At 34.6% G+C, this 18,038-nt stretch overlaps 1 protein-coding gene across 7 annotated transcripts in view; it reads left to right on the plus strand.

The window, feature by feature from the left end:
- LYST (lysosomal trafficking regulator) overlaps window positions 1-18,038 on the plus strand; it is a 213,109-nt gene that overhangs the window by 65,542 nt on the left and 129,529 nt on the right. For all 7 annotated transcript variants that reach the window (XM_032242286.1, XM_032242287.1, XM_032242291.1 and 4 more), the window contains exons 6-12: window positions 1,386-2,415; window positions 3,424-3,585; window positions 5,040-5,196; window positions 6,727-6,953; window positions 7,417-7,483; window positions 14,228-14,337; window positions 16,399-16,825. In XM_032242286.1, the coding sequence (XP_032098177.1) occupies window positions 1,386-2,415; window positions 3,424-3,585; window positions 5,040-5,196; window positions 6,727-6,953; window positions 7,417-7,483; window positions 14,228-14,337; window positions 16,399-16,825 (2,180 nt within the window). The remainder of the gene's footprint in view (window positions 1-1,385; window positions 2,416-3,423; window positions 3,586-5,039; window positions 5,197-6,726; window positions 6,954-7,416; window positions 7,484-14,227; window positions 14,338-16,398; window positions 16,826-18,038) is intronic.

Here is an 18,038-nt window from a genome sequence, read left to right on the forward strand (position 1 = left end):
AGAAAATTTTTAAATATGCTACTGAGAAAAATGTAGATGCAGCACAGATATCCAAGAGCAGGGCAAGTTTAATTACTTTGTATTTCCTTGATAGAATATAATTAGCCATTGAAAATATTTACAAAGATCATATTAGAATATGAGAAAATGATTATGATATCTTACGTGTAAAATATACACAATTAAAATAGTGTTCACTTATTTACAACTATGTAAAAGATGCACATATATAAAATGATAATTGAGGCAGTGGCATTAATGGGATTATTAATTTTAAAATATTATATTTACATTTATAACCTTTGTAATATATGCAGAAAAATTAGAAAATATAGATAAGCAAAAACAAGAAAATTAAAATTACTTTTAATTCTGTCAGTGAGCTTTCCAGACTTTGTGATTGCCAAATCTGGTACAATTAAAAATAATTTTATAGAGCTTGCTTACCGATAGGTAAACTGGCCTTTCAAATTAATGCATATACCATATTAGAAACTTATACAAATATAACCTATCATTAATATCTTCATGTGTGGCATTTTTTGGTCCATTTTAGTAAAACTACATTAAAACTATTATTGGTGTTAAATAATTGCCTTATAGTCATTTAAAAATTTTTCTGACATTTCGGCATTATTTAAATAAAACTGACTGATTTGAAAGTTTTATAACTCTTTGGCATATTTGTGGACAACCTAAGTCTTTGTGATAAAAGGGCTGAGAATCACCTAGCTGACTTATATTAAAGTTATTACTAGGATTCCAATGATTTAGACACAAGTCTCATGTGAGACAGAGCTGAAAACCTTTTATGATATTTATACCATTGACTCTGTCCAGCTAGCCCAATTAGAAGAGGCACTGAAGGGAAATTCATTTGATACTGAACCTTCTGAAGAGTTTGAGCTCTGTAGTGTGGTTATTTCCCTTCATGAGTTATAATTTATAATAAACAAAAATATCTAAATGAACCATTGGGCACAAAAACTAATGAACAAACACATGCTTGCCTGCCCTCAGGGTGTCCACCTAGAATATGGTGGTGGCTATGGTGTCCAGAATTTATATAGAATTTGCCATTTGGTGAAAAATATTCTTCCCTGAATTGCTTCATTTAATGTGAGACAGGTATAATCTTTTCTTTTTAGATACTGCTGGAGCCATAAAAACAAATGTTTGAAGAAGGATATAAGAGTAATTAGAAACTAACTTGAGGTCCTGATTGTATCTAACTAAAAACTTTAGCCCAATAATTGATGAATAAAATTAGGTAATGGTTAGTATATCCCACCTGCAATAGCAATATAGTTAAGTTCTCTGTGTACCTATTTATAAATGATGTTTCTTTATGTAAAACTTTTTACATGCTTTTTTTCCTTTTACAGGGTAATAAGAGATCTGTTTTTGAGTTGTAATGGAGTAAATCAAATAATTGAATTAAATTACTTAAATGATATTCGAAGTCATTCTCTAAAAGCATTTGAAACTCTAATAATCAGCCTAGGCGAGCAACAGAAAGATGCTTCAGTTCCAAGTATTGATGGGATAGACATTGAACAAAAGGAGTTGTCCTCTGTAAATGTAGGTACTTCTTTCCATCACCAGCAAGCTTATTCAGATTCTCCTCAGAGTCTCAGCAAATTTTATGCTGGCCTCAAAGAAGCTTATCCAAAGAGACAGAAGACTGTTAACCAGGATGTTCATATCAACACAATAAACCTATTCCTCTGTGTGGCATTTTTATGCATAAGTAAAGAAGCAGAGTCTGATAGGGAGTCAGCCAATGATTCAGAAGATACTTCTGGCTATGACAGCACAGCCAGCGAGCCTTTAAGTCATATGCTGCCATGTTTATCTCTCGAGAGCCTTGTCTTACCTTCTCCTGAACATATGCACCAAGCAGCAGACATTTGGTCTATGTGTCGTTGGATCTACATGTTGAGTTCAGTCTTTCAGAAACAGTTTTATAGGCTTGGTGGTTTCCGAGTATGCCATAAATTAATATTTATGATAATACAGAAACTGTTCAGAAGTCACAAAGAGGAGCAAGGAAAAAAGGAGGAAGATACAAATGTAAATGAAAACCAGGATTTAAACAGAATTTCTGAACCTGAGATAACTATGAAGGAAGATTTATTATCTTTGACTATAAAAAGTGACCCCATATCATCAGAACTGGGTACTTTAAAAAAGAGTACTGAAAGTTTAGGTAAATTAGAGTTACAGCAGAGTTCTTCCATAAATGTGGAACAAATTTCAGCTACTGAAGCTGCTCCCAAGGAAGCAAAGATATTTACAAATCAAGAAAGTGAGACCTCACTTCAGAGTATACGACTTTTAGAAGCTCTTCTGGCCATTTGTCTTCATAGCGCCAGAACTAGTCAACAGAAGATGGAATTGGAGTTACCTAATCAGGTAATACTTTGTCCTTAGTCCAGCTCTTATGTAATGTTTACACACACACACACACACACACACACACACACACACACACTCTCTCTCTCTCTCTCTCTCTCTCTCTCTCTCTTTCTCTCTCTCTCTCTCTTTATAAATATCAGATGAATAATAATGGATATTGTGTTTCAAAGCTGAAAGATCTAAATCTTTATGTGATGCTGTTGGCTGCCCTTCCCAGATCCCCTTTACCAAACTGATCACCTATTCACCATCTGCTGTATCAGCACCCATCTTCTGTCGCCCTTGACTGATGGGAGATACCTCACAGGGAGATGCCTGGGAAGGATGCTCATAGCTAATGGCTGATAGATGTGGCTCTGAGAAGTGGGGACAATCACTGTGGTGCACTTCAGGCTCCAGAGCTTCCCAGGAAATGAGGCTGGAACGAGACTTCTCCTAAAACGACGTCTTTGTCCAGATTATTCCCCTAACCTCTTCTGCTTTCCCTTGCATCCTTACAGGTTTTCTCCTGAGATTATTTCTCAATTAAAAAGGAATCTAGGGACCTGGAATATGACAGACTTCTTCTATCCTTACTAACTTAGCCCTAACTTCAGTCAGCTAACAGGCTCTTCCTACTTCAGTTCTAGCCTGCATGTTGCCTTCTCTCTAAGAAATCCTGATGCTTCCATGCTGAATTTCCACATTTGAAATTCACACTTTAACACAGTGTAAAAAACTCTTCAGTCTTGCTTTGACTTCCTTGCTTAGCTTCATTTCCTGCCATTCTTTACCATGCTGCAATGAAAACCAAATAAGATGAACTAAGTATTTTATCAATAAAAATGTTATTAGTTTTAACAGTAGGATGTTTGTATAAGAGCTAGATAGTTATATAATCATTTTACTTTCATATCAACTGCAAATAAATTAATTAGCTTTATACTTAGTAAATATTAATATATTTTTTCACCATTTAGTTTTTAAAATAGTTATTAATATTTTTAGTCTCTTGTTTTACCTTAGAACTTGTCTGTGGAAAATATATTATTTGAAATGAGGGACCATCTTTCCCAGTCAAAGGTGATTGAAACACAATTAGCAAAGCCTTTATTTGATGCCCTGCTTCGAGTTGCCCTCGGGAATTATTCAGCAGATCTTGAACGTAATGATGCCATGACTGAGAAGGTATGAATAACACATATGGTTGTGTTCTTTGGGTATGACCAGCAGAGGCGGAAGTGTGGGATGAGACTAGGATGTTGATGAATGTAATTAGAGCATATGGACTAGGACTTGGTCAGATGAGTTCAGTGGATCTTATTTCCATGTAATGGATATATGATGGGATAGACAGTATTTTGTCATTGTCCCGTCTTATACGTAACAAGAGAGCAATATGATATGCTTTTCCTTATCTAATCTGGAAATTTACTGAGAATTACTTCAGTTAAGATAGAAATATATTACTTAATTTGGTACATTTTACATATATCTGATAGTTTATTAAATGCTAATTCAGGGATGGGTGATGATTTACCTATCCTGTCTATTTCTTTGTTGGTGTAGCTGATAATACCAGAACCCTCTACTCACATTAATTTTAAATCATTCAACATAAAAATGACTGGTACTTGCATAGAAAATAGCAATCACAGTGTTTTGGTTATTTAATATTTTTTCCTAAAACAACTATTTTAATTTTCTTTCCTAAAATTATGTGGTGCATAATTAGCTCATTTCCCTATCATTTTATGTTTCTTTTAACTTTAATTGCCATCTGTCCTTTATTTTTTATATAACTTCTCTGTTAACTCCTTGATCTAGTCATATATATGATATTTTATAAGTTTTTTAAATAATATTTTATGTTACCATTTGCCATAACTTAAAAACATGCTGAAATAGCTATTAATACCTTCATCATATTATTGAATTAATTGATTAACTGTAAAATGTTAAAATACCTACTTTATTCTTCCCTTTATTGTTACAATGATGAAGTATTCTGAGCTTCTTTAAGTGGAAATGTTTTCTAAAATGAAGGTATTAGTGGAATTTTTATAAGAAATGGAAAATTCCTCCTTTCTTACGCAGGAAGTTAATACTGGAACTCTCGACTTCTGAGATGCTTGCTATGTAGACAGTTGCATTCTGAGATCTTTTAATTAATCCCTTTGGAAAAAAGTCATGTCTCCCCTAGTTACCTAATTTATGAAGCATTTATAAAAATCCTTATGAAAAAATCTTTTTATTAACAAATGTGCACAAATAATATATATGTATTAGTATTAAATTGTATGAAGTATAATTTCACCACATTGTGGTTTTTAGTCATTTCCTATTGTATAAATAGGATGAAATTTCTTACATAGATTTATTTTTTACTTAAAGTGAAATGACCTATAACTTACTATGTTAGAAACACCCTTTTTTGAGGTATTAAGTTGTCTGAGAGCATCTGGGAAATTTTGCTGAGTGAGTGAATTTCATAATTTATAATGATTCATATTGAATACTAAGTTTTTTTCTTCAAGAAAATATTGAAACCGTCCTTAACATGACTTTTGAGTAGTAAGTATTGTATTACTAAAAACAAGCAAATGTTACAACTTTTACCTTTGAATTACACTGATTTATAGAGTCATCAGTCTGCAGAAGAATTGTCATCCCAGCCTGGAGATTTTTCAGAAGAAGCTGAAGATTCTCAGTGTTGTAGTTTTAAACTTTTAGTTGAAGAAGAAGGTTATGAAGCAGATAGTGAAAGCAATCCTGAAGATGGTGAAACCCAGGATGATGGTAAAATATTATTGAAGTGCTTGTGATTAGATCTGCAAGCCAGATCATTAAATAGCAAAATGGTTCATAATAATAACGCTTTTGAATTTTGTATTGCCTTTCAGTTTAACAAGTGCAATGCATTATCATTTTATTGATAAAATGATAATGCACTCTATTTCATTGTGTGGCATTCACAACAGTCTCGCATTCATATATGCAACAATGTGATATAGTTTGCTATCACAAACATCGTCTGAGTGCCTCAGGACGTGGGGTGAAGGACAAAGTCCCCAATTTCATATATTCAATTGTGAAAGACAATAAATACTAGAAATAGATAATAAAATAGAAATAGATAAACTGGGTGATGTCATAATCGTGCCTGGGTGGTGAGGGAAGTCCTTTCTGAAGAGGTAGTATTTACATTGAGGACTAAATTAAAACAAGCTAAACAGACAAACACTGGCAGGAAGAGCATTCAGGCAATTTGTTATAAAGAATACATAATACAAGGAATTCAGACACCTGTCTGTGACAGCCAAGCATAGATTTCTTCTTAGTTTACCACAGCTCAGTTTGTCTTTAGGATGGAACTATATTGCCTATGATTCTTTCCTCCTTTGTCTTTGGATTTAAAATGGGTAGAATGGAAAATATGGGTTGATTAGAGCCAAGAGACTTCTGGGAAGACTCCCATCTTCTTATATACTGGCCTTGTGAGCGTCCCCAGTACTGCTAGTCTTTACTGAGTTCACAGTAGTGTATCTTCCTCACAGTCACTTTTCTCTCACTTATCTAGTGAAGGGGAATAATTAATGATATCTTACTTAAAGGGCTTGATGGACCCATGACTGGTACTTTTTGAAAAACTATTGGTTTATTAATTTTTTTAAATAGTACAGCTTGCTATAGTACAGATTTGACTTTATAATTTTGGATTTCCTCCTTTTTTATGTTTGCTAAGTAGATCTCAATTCAGAGAATTCTGGTCTAGGTAGAAATTTATAAATTTCTTAACTATATCAACATTTTATTAAGAGCACAGGAGTCTTAAAAGATCATAAAAGTCAAATTTTCCAAAATGCAATATTCAATGAGATAGGGTCTGTTTCTCACTTATAAAGAAGGCAAAACTGATAATTCACCCAACCAATAGCCAAGCCTACTATTTTCACAAAGATTTGGGTAGGCAAATTGAATTGCTCTGTGATTTAGTTATTTGGGGTGAGGGGTCAGAAAGTTTGAATAGGTTTTTTTGTATATTGCTGTGTCAGTGGGATATGTTAAATCTTTATCATATGTTTTTAAAAATTCCTGTTTATTTGTAAAATTTGTAGTTCTATAGAAGATGAAAATTGCTTTTAAAGCAACTTATCTTCAAAATATCCGTATCATAGTCAAAAGTTGTGTTGTAGGAAAAGATTGGAAAAGGTTTTGTGAGCATCCTCTGAATAGTACTTTTGCCACTAGATCTTCTAAAGGATTAATAAAGTTTGAAATATTTTGTGTTTAGGGAATAAAAATAATCCTTTGTTTTTCTCTTTTTAGGGGTAGACTTAAAGTCTGAAACAGAAGGTTACAGTACATCAAGCAGTCCAAATGACTTACTCGAAAACCTCACTCAAGGGGAAATAATATATCCTGAGATTTGTATGCTGGAATTAAATTTGCTTTCTGCTAGTAAAGCCAAACTTGATGTGCTTGCCCATGTATTTGAGAGTTTTTTGAAAATTATTAGACAGAAAGAAAAGAATGTTTTTCTGCTCATGCAACAGGTAAAAAATTCATTTAGTTATATGTGATCAATATTTATCAGACTCATGCCCCAATAACAGCTCCTTAGATATAACCCAACTTTTCTGAAAATTATTTGAGGTGATTACCTATCTTTTCTGGTACCTCAGGTGTGTTTTTACCTAAAAGTAGTATTCCAAAATCTTCTAATTCCATAGTTTTCTAAAGTAGCATAAAAAAAATTAATGTCCTTTGCTAGCCAGTAGTAAATCCTCATCTATTTCTGAGAATGGGTAATATTTTTAAAAATGCATTTAATTTTAATATATGCTCATTGTTTTTAAAAACAGTATAAAAATAAAATTCCTATTTTTAGTCATTTTAAAATACTTATATACATATATAGTAGATACACTGTCATATAATTTATTATGACATTACAGTTGTTTCATGCTTCTGTGAAGTAAGTAATTTAATTTTGTATTTTTTTTTTTTAATCTTCAGGGAACTGTGAAAAATCTTTTAGGAGGGTTCTTGAGTATTTTAACACAGGCTGATTCTGATTTTCAAGGTGAGTTGAAACTGTTGGTTTTAAACTATAGCTCTGAAATTATTTTATGTGAAAAGTTGATAATAATGGCTTCTGGCTGGGTGTGGTGGCTCATGCCTGTAATCTTAGCACTTAGGGAGGCTGAGGTGGTAGGCAGATCACTTGAGCCTAGGAGTTTAAGACCAGCTTGGGCAACATAGAGAGACCCTATCTCTATAAAAATTAGGTGTGGTGAGATATACCTGTAGTCCCAGCTACTCAGGAGGCTGAGGTGGGAGGATTGCTTGGGCCCAGGAGGCCAAGGCTGCAGTGAGCTATGATCGTGCCACTGCACTCCAGCCTGGGTGACAGAGCAAGACCCTGTCTCAAAAAAAAAAACAGGTTTCCACTGGCATAGTGCTCTGTGATTTCAAAAAAGTGTCTTTATATGCACCATCTCATTTGTTCCTCAGACTCACACAATGAAATAGACAAGAGTGCAAGTATGTTTATAGAGAGGAAAATCTTGATTCCAAGGAATTGAGTTGTTCAGGGTCAGACATAGAAGTGGCATTGTGGGGACTGTAACCCAGTCTAACGCTACATTGTTGCCGTATCTCATATTGATTATCTACTCTGTACTTGGTACTTCCTCAGACATTCAAGAAATGCATAATGAAAGTATACTATGATTGCTAATCACAAGAAATCTAAATTGTAGTTGGAGAATTAAGGCTAGCATACATGAGACATTAATTTGGATTTGTATGATGTTTTCTCTTGATTAAATTTAGGTTATACATTTTTGGCAGGAATACTCAGAAGTGATATTGGGTCCTTCTGAGTGCATCATATCAAAAGGATTTGTGATATCATGATCTTATTACTGGTGGTATTAACTTTGATCCTGTGGTTAAGGAGGTGTTTGCCAAGTTTCTGTATTGTAAAGTTATTATTTTCCCTTTATAATTAAGTATCTTGTGGAGAGATAACTTGAGACTATATAAATGTACTTTTTCTCATCATTCTTCCATCTACTAATTTTAGTATTATGGAAAAAATATGAAAGTATGATGATTCTTGACTGAAACAGTTAATTCTGTGATATTTGCCAAATAGTGATTTTCTATTTCCATCATTCCTTCTACATTTATCACCTGGGATTGTACTGTAAGGAAAAGCCTTCTTTTCTCATTCATTTACTTATTTAGTATATGGATGTGTTTTTATTTATTGTGCTAGGCACTTAGAACCCTTGTGATCTGAATTTGTGTTTCCATCTTAACTCTGAGAAATTATGTTCCATTATTTAATAACAGCTTTACTGGGATATAATTCCCATACCATAACATTCACCCATTTAAAGTGTATAGTTCAGTGTTTTGTCGTATGTACTATATCTACAGAGTTATGCAGCTGTCACCACAATTAATTTTAGAACAATTTCATCACCCCCAAAAGAAACCCTGTACTCTTTAGCAGTTATTGCCTGTTGCCCCTTAACCCTTCCCTGCATGGATTTTTCTGTCCCTGGCAATCACTCATCTACTAACTGCCTCTATAGATTTACTTCTTCTGGATGTTTTTCCATATAAATGGAATATGTGGTCTTTTGTGACTGGTTTCCTTCACATAGCATAATGCTTTCAACCTTCATGTTGTAGCATGTTTCAGCACTTTAATTCTCTTTCTAATCATTTTTAAATTTTTTTTTCGTTTGTATGGATTCCTTTTTTCAGTTGTTTTGTTGTTGTTGTTGTTGTTGTTGTTGTTGTTGTTGTTTGGAGATAGAGTTTTGCTGTCACCCAGGCTGGAGTGCAGTGGCATGATCTCAGCTCACTGCAACCTCCGCCTCCCAGGTCAAGCTATTCTTCAGTTTTTATTAATAGACTTTATTTTTTAGAACAGCTTTAGATTTACAGAGAAATTGAACAGCTATTGTAGAGTTCCCTCATTACACCCCTCCCTGCCAGTTTCTCCTATTATTAACATCTAGCTTTTTATGATGTATGTATTATAATTAACGAACTTATATTGATATGTTGTTATTAACTAAAGTCCATAATTCGGATTTCTTACATTTTTACCTAATGTCTTTTTTCTGTTCAAGGATTCTATCCAGGATAATACTACATAATAGTTAGTTGTCATGTCTTCTTAGGCACCTCTTGACTGTAACAATTTCTCAGACTTTCCTTGTTTTTGATGACCTTGACAGTTTTGAGGGGTACTGATCAGGTATTTTGAGGACTGTCCCTGTAATGAATTTGTTTGACATTTTTCTCATTGTGCTATCTTATTGTGATTTTGATTTGTATTTTCCTAATGATTAGTGATGTTGAACCTCTTTTCATTTACTTATTGGCCATTATCTTGTTTGAAGAAATGTCTATTCAAGCCCTCTGCTTATGTTTGACTTGGATTGTTTCTTTTTTTATTGTTGAGATTTAGGAGTTCTCTGTATATTCTAGATACTGATTTCTTATCAGATACGTGATTTGTTAATATTCTCTCCCATTCTGTAAGTTGTCTTTTTACCCTATTGATAGTATCTTTTGATACACAAAAGTTTTTCATTTTGAAGTCCAATTTATCTATTTTTTTTATTTAGTTGGCGATACCTTTGGTGTCATATCTAAGAAATCACTGACAAATTCCATATTATGGAGTTGTTCCCCCTAAGGTTTCTTCTTAGAGGTGTATAGTTTTATCTCTTAAGTATAGGTCCTGAATTAATTTTGAGTTAAATTTTGTATATGGTGTTAGATAAGGACCCAACTTTATTTATTTTGCATGTGGATATCCAGTTTTCTCAGCACCATTTGTTGAAGAGACTGTCCCTCCCCCATTGAATGGTTTTGGCACCTTTGTCAAAAGTCACTATTACACTAGGAGTATACACTTTTGGGAGGAAGATCATAGAAGCAAAGTGCCATTGTCATTAAATGATATCAAGGGTACATATTGTCAACACGATTTATAATTGTTGATGTTGACCTTGACCACTTGCATTAAGTAGTATTTATCAGGTTTCTCCATTGTAAAGTTATTTTTCCCCTTCCCTGCTTCTTTTCTTTTTTGGCTGAAGTAACATTCCATTGTGTGGATATACTGCATTTTATTTATCCATTCATCAATTGATGGACATTTGGGTTGTTCTCCTTTTTTGCTATTATGAATAATGCTGCTATGAACACTCATATACAGTTTTTTATGTGAATATATGTTTTCATTTCTCTTCAGTCATTTTTTGAATCATATAGTAACTCTGTTTAATCATTTGAGAAATTGACAGACTTGTCCAAAATGACTATACCATTTTATATTCTTACCATCAGTGTATAAGGGTTCTAATTTCTTTACATCTTTGCCAACACTTGATATTATACGCCTTTTTAATTATATCTATCCTAGTAGATATGAAGTGATATCTCATTGTGGTTTTGATTTGTATTTCCCTAAAGGCTATTGTATTATATATACCTTCGTGTGTGCCTTGGTCCCTTTGGTACTACTATAACAGAATACCACAGACTGAATGATTGATAATGAACAGAAATTTATTTTCTCACAGTTCTGGAGACTGAAAGTCTAAGATCAAGGCACCAGCATCTGCATGGGCCTTCTTGCTGCATCCTCACATGGCAAAAGGCAGAAAGTAAGAGAGGCAAAAGGGGGCTGAACTCTCCCTTTTTTAAGGGCATGAATCCCACCCATGAGGGCAGACTCCTCATGACCCAATCACCTCCCAAAGATCTCATCTGTTAACACTACCACAGTGACAACCAAATTTCAACAGATATTCACACTATGGCAGTGTGCTTATTAGCTATTTGCTAATAGTTTTGGAGGGGACAGATATTTACACTATAGCAGTGTGCTTATTAGCTATTTGCATATTTTCTTTGGATTTCTTCAGAGAAATGTCTATTCAAATCCTTTACCGATTTTTATATTGGTGATTTGTGTTTTGATTATTGAATAGTGAGAGTTTTTTTATGTATTCTGCATGCAAGTTCCTTTTCAGATATGTGGTTTGCAAATACTTTCTCCCATTCTTTGTGCTGTCGCTTCACTTTCTTAATGGTTTACTTTGAAGCACATTTTAAAGGATTTTTATGAAGTCCTGCTTGTCTATTTTGACTTTCTTTGCTTTGCTTTTAGTGTCATATCTTAGAAGGTCTAATACAGAATCATGAAGATTTACTCTTTTAAAAAATAATTTTCTTTCTCCATATTCTCTCCTTTTTTTTTTCTTGCATTCTAATTGTAATCTTGAGCCTTGCCAGTTGATCTTGCACGTATTTTATCTTTCCTGTCATATTGACTATGTCTCTGTTTTTACGCTACATTCTGAGACATCTTTTCAGCTCCATCCCAACCTTTTATTTAATTTTTGATTTTGGTAATTTTCATATTTAAGAGCTCTTTTTTTGTTTGATTGTTTTCTGGTTATTTCTTTTTCATATAAGGATATAATATATCCTTGTATATGTTTGGTTATAGTAATAAATACCTTAAAGTTTCTTCTGTCCCCACATTATCTTTTTCCTCTGGGGTCAGTTTGTCTGTTTTTTGTTTTTTAAATATTGTTTTTACTGCTTTAGGTTGCTAATTCCCTAATATTTTATGAACATTTTAGCCCATTTATATTTAATGAAGCTGTTGGAGATTTCCTCTAATATTGTGAAAGTTAATTTGTTTTCCTTTTTGGCCTCTTTCATGAGTGGGTAGGATGTTGAAGAGCTCTGTGTGAATGTGCCAATGGGTAATTAGGGGCTTCCCAAATACCCTAATGAAGAGAGCTTTACTTTGGGGGACTGTTAGGGATACTATTACCCCACATGGCAGTTTGCATACATTAGAAAAATGCATCTTCCACATACGGAACTTGGCTAGCATATAGTGTTTTTGAGCTGGGAAAAAAAGGCATCACTTTCTTGATCCAGGCAACACAGCCTAAACCCAGAATGCATGGGGTGGCACACAGCATTCAGGCTTTATTTTAGTCTCTACTTTTCCTGTTGGCTCAGCAGTTTGTTCAGACTGCAGACTGTACACTTACACTCAGCAACCATGATGCTAAAAGCCTATATATGCCTGAGCTTTTGCCTGGTAATCCATTTCGTTTCTTTAGAGAAGAGTTATCAGGTTTGGACCTAAAAGTGAAAACTGAACTATCTGTGCTCTGTACTGAGGACTAGGAGAGGGGTGGATATTCACAGAGAGACCTTTCATTAATTCCTGTGTTGTCAACCTCGCTCTCACTTCCTCTCCAGACCTTACTTAGATGGACGGCTCGACTTCCTACTGCTCTGAATCTCTTTATAATTCAAAGGAATTCTAGGTTGTAGCTTTCTCTTTTATCCATCTACTTTTCCATCTTCAAGAAATATTTTTAAATCTCTCACTAGATGTGCCCCAACATATTTTTGCTGTTGTTGGTTTCTTTTATAATTCTGTACTTTAATGTCATGAGTTTTCAGTAGTACACAAAAGCAAGTGTATATATTCATTACCCCATTTTTAACTGGAACCTGTCAGTTTTGAACTGGAAAAAAAAAATCTAAGCACACACACTTTGATCATATTACTTTCCTACTTAAAAACCTTTAATGGATTCATGCTATATGCAGGATAAAGTCCATGCTATTTTATAATCTCATTGCAAGTAGTCTCTCCAGATACATGTACTATTTTGCTACTGTGTCAGCTCATTGCTTCTACAAAATATGTTGCTTAAACATGTCTTCTATTCTCTAACCTCCCAGTCTTCCAAAACTACCAGTCTTTTAAAACTTATCTCAAGGTTTTAAATCAAGATTATTTCTTTCAGGTCGAAGTGGAAATAATATTTACTTTGTAAGGTTTTTCATTTTGGGTGACGATCAGCTGAAATAAAGCATGTAAAAATACTTTGAACATTATAATGTGCTCTACAAATATTAGTTATTATTTTGCTCTAAAGAACTCTATGAATTTGTGTACCACCATTTATGTTTTGTGCTAAACCTATGATGGAATAAAGAAAATGTTCAAACCAGTTTGTGATATTTAAGTATGTAAATCATCTTTAATATTTCCACTTCTTGTCATCTAATTTTGTACTTAAAGAGTGATAGTTATAATTTAAACATTTTCAAGATGAGAAGGTAACAGACTGTTTTATGGTGTAGGGGTATCAGCTTAACAAATATTGTATTGATTTATGCTTCTTTAAAGAATGCCCCTAGTTTACTTATAGCTAACCAATCTTTAAGAAAAGTGGGCCGGGTGCGGTAGCTCACTCCTATAAGCCTAGCACTTTGGGAGCCCGAGGTGGGTGGATCACCTGAGGTCGGGAGTTCGAGACCAGCGTGGCCAACATGGCAAAACTCTGTCTCTACTAAAATACAAAAATTAGCTGGACATGGTGGCACGCACCTGTAGTCCCAGCTACTCAGGAGGCTGAGGCAGGTGAATTGCTTAAACCAGGGAGATGGAGGTTGCAGTGAGCTGAGATAGCGCCACTGCACTCCAGCCTGGGTGACAGAGCCAGATTCCGCCTCAAAAATAAATAATAATAATAATATAAAAAGAAAAGTATTTTTTGTTTTTTTTTATGGTTGGTTGATTTACATTTAGTTATGTTGCTATTTCTTCAGCAAATTTTGTGATTGCTTTACTAGATTTTTTATAATCCATTCAAAAAGTGAAAATAGTATTTTACCTCTTAGGGTGAAATTGCTTATTCTGTTCCTTTAATTGTGCACTAGCTTTAATTTTTTCCCTGTTTCTTTAATTTAGCATGCCAGAGAGCATTGGTGGATCTTCTGGTATCTTTGATGAGTTCAAGAACATGTTCAGAAGAGCTAACCCTTCTTTTGAGAATATTTCTGGAGAAATCTCCTTGTACAGTAAATATGCTATAATTTTTACATTTTTCACTGATAAATTCTTTTACTTATTAATAGAATGTATTTTTTAAATTATTCAGAAATGTTACTAAGCTCTCTCTTTTGATGCGACAGTTGTTATAGTCAATTTCATAATATTATGTGTGAAGTACTTAATTATTTGCATATATTTTAACCATTTCACTTCAATTTTGACTAACCAGACATATCACTGGGATTATATTCCCCTTACCCACCCCGTCCCCAATTTTTGTGCTTCAGAAAAGCTGAGTAGTTTTAATTACTAAAGAGAACTGAATTATGAATAGTTAAACCATCTTAGGGATTATCCTTTAAAAAAAATATTATCCACTATACTCTTCAGTTATTGTCTATACTTCCCCTTTCCATTGGTGTGACTTAGTGGCTTTTAAACTATTCTTTGCTAGGAAACCTATTTTTAGAATGAAATCTTGACTAGTAGCATATGCAAATAAAACAGAATTGAAGCTACATTGTAGTGGGACTGGATGTTCCAGAGCCCTGCCCACTTTATCACCCTGCTCCAGTCCCAAGGTTCCTGAGGGAGCTCTGTGGAACACGGGTTAAAAACCACTAGTGTAGATCGTTGAAAACAGACTGCTATGTTTGTGGAATGCTTTTTTATTACTTCTTCTGAGTATATTTGTCCTTATCATAATCAACATTAGATGTTATTTAGATTTTATTTTAAGCATGAGTAGGACATTGTACTGGGTTAATCTTTACTTTTTTCCTTCTCTCTCCTTAGTCATTGTCTTTGCCTTTAATTAAATGCTCATTTCTTCTATTTTCTATAAATTCTACATTTCAGTTTAACCAAAAACTTGTAACATGAATAGAAGCTTAAAACCTTACTTCAGTTTGCCAAACACAGATGAAAGAAAATTTTGGTATGGAAAAATCATGTGAAATAAGTTGGAAAGTAATTGAACACTCAATTTCATGAAGCCCGTCATGCTCTAAAGTCAGAAATCTGGAGAATTTGTAAAGTCTCAGTTATAGGCCTGATTTAAAAATTATTGGGAGAAGAACCACAGTTTACTAAGAAATAATCATTTTTCTCTGGTAAAAATGATTCCTGATATAATTATTATATTTAATTTAAAATTTAAAACCAAATCATAACTATTAAATCTAAATATGTATCAAAAAATCTAGGTACCCCATAAATGTATATATCTCCCATATATCCACAAAAATTAAAAATAAAAAATTTAAAGAAAAAAATCTAAGACCAGGTGTGGTGTCTCATGGCTGTAATCCCAGCACTTTGGGAGGCCAAGGCAGGTGTATCATGAGGTCAGGAGTTCGAGCCCAGCCTGACCAACATGGTGAAACCCTGTCTCTACTAAAAATACAAAAATTAGCCAGGCGTGCTGGCACACACCTGTAATCCCAGCTACTCAGGAGGCCGAGACTAGAGAACCGCTTGAACCCTGGAGGTGGAAGTTGCAGTGAGCTGAGATTGTGCTACCACTGCATACCAGCCTGGATGACAAAGCAAGACTCCGTCTCCAAACAAACAAACAAAAAGAATGAAGGCTGGGTGCGGTGGCTTATGCCTTTAATCCCAGCACTTTGGGAGGCCAAGGCGGGTAGATCATCTGAGGGCAAGAGTTCGAGACCAGCCTGGATAACATGGTGAAACCTCATCTCTACTAAAAATACAAAAATTAGCCAGCGTGGTGGCAGGCACCTGTAATCCCAGCTACTCAGGAGGCTGAGGCAGGAGAATTGCTTAAACCTGTGAGGCAGATGTTTCAGTGAGCGGAGATCATGCCACTACATTCCAGCCTAGGTGACAGAGTGAGACTCCGTCTCAAAATAAAAAAAAAAAAAAAAAAATGAAATCTGTTTCATGTTTTATCTCAGCTACAAAAAAAGAGAAAATTTTAAAGATGTTGGAGATAGGAAGGTATTTAAATAGGAATGCTGACATGTATGGGTATGTTTGTGTTTTCATTTATAACGTAAATGTCAAGATTGTTATGTACTTTATTACATGATTAGAAAGTTTCATTTCTTTCTCTTTTTCTCTAGAAAATTCTTCTTCTGGGTATTCTGAAAATTATTGAAAGTGATACTGCTATGAGCCCTTCACAGTATCTAACCTTCCCTTTACTGCACACCCCAAATTTAAGCAATGGTGTTTCATCACAAAAGTATCCTGGGATTTTAAACAGTAAGGCCATGGGTTTATTGAGAAGAGCACGAGTTTCACGGAGCAAGAAAGAGGCTGACAGAGAGAGTTTTCCCCATCGGCTGCTTTCGTCTTGGCACATAGCCCCAGTCCACCTGCCATTGCTGGGGCAAAACTGCTGGCCACACCTATCAGAAGGTTTCAGTGTTTCACTGTGGTTTAATGTGGAGTGTATCCATGAAGCTGAGAGTACCACAGAAAAAGGAAAGAAGATAAAGAAAAGAAACAAATCATTAATTTTACGAGATAGCAGTTTTGATGGTACAGGTATGATGACAGGATTATCTGATTTGTACACAAAGATTTTTCACACCGTAATTTTACTTGAGTGGTAAGAATGTAGTGCTATTCTTAACACTCTTAACATGTTCTTCACATTAAATGCCTTAGTGGCGGTAAGTTCTGACTTAATCTGTCATATATCCTTGAATCTCCATTACAGATACTTCAGTCTTTTATAGAAGTCAAGGGGACACCACATATACAACTTTTTCTGGGGTCATCAGCTCATAGAGTTCCTTATGGAACCTCTTTCCTGGTCCTATTACTGGATTAGGGTGGCTCCTGATATTAGAAAAGGATAAAACCCTACAGACATTTCTCTCTCTGCTGTTTCCCAGCCCCTGTTAGATGGTTCCCATTTCCTTTTCTTTCTTTCTTTCTTTTTTTTTTTTTTTTTTTTTTTGAGACAGAGTTTCACTCTTTGTTGCCCAGGCTGGAGTGCAGTGGCGTGATCTCAGCTCACTGCAATCCCCACCTCCCAGATTCAAGCGATTCTCCTGCCTCAGCCTCCCAATTAGCTGGGATTACAGGCATGTGCTACCATGCCCAGCTAATTTTGTATTTTTAGTAGAGACAGGGTTTTACCATATTGGCCAGGCTGGTTGCGAACTTCTTTCTCTCTTTTATTTCAAGTTCTCCTTCTCATGCCATGTCTTACCTCAGCGGCCCTCCTGTACTTTCTGTCGCAGAATGTTTAAATGCATCAGCCATTCTCCAGTGTTAGAATACTTTTCATTCCAGTTCCTTCTTTAACTGAAGAATTGCTATTATACTGGACCTTGTTTCTCATATGATGAGGGCAGAAAACTGTTCATTGAAAAACAGTTTATGGTGATGGGAAGTAAAGTAGGTAGGGTGATTCTTAGGGCCTATGGAATGAATGAAGTGATTGGATGAGCCAGATGTTTAGGGTTTTATATGTACATGGAGATGCAGGCCTCAATAGCTCTTCATGCCATAAATCTTTCTCACCCATTGGAACCTCTGTTTTAGGACACTATGCCTTCACTAGAATTTTCTGTTGTGGATTGAATTTTGCCACAGACCTGATAAGCTCTACATGTGATAATATTTATTATGATGCTATCTAATGTGCATTGAGTGCTTACTATATATGTGTCACTTTGCTCAGCTCTTTCTATATACATTTTTAATCTTTTTTTTTTTTTGAGACGGAATTTCGCTCTTGTTACCCAGG

Source organism: Sapajus apella, unplaced genomic scaffold (genome assembly GCF_009761245.1).
Source record: "Sapajus apella isolate SASKATOON/1434 unplaced genomic scaffold, GSC_monkey_1.0 scaffold49, whole genome shotgun sequence".
Taxonomy (NCBI): Eukaryota; Metazoa; Chordata; class Mammalia; order Primates; family Cebidae; genus Sapajus; species Sapajus apella.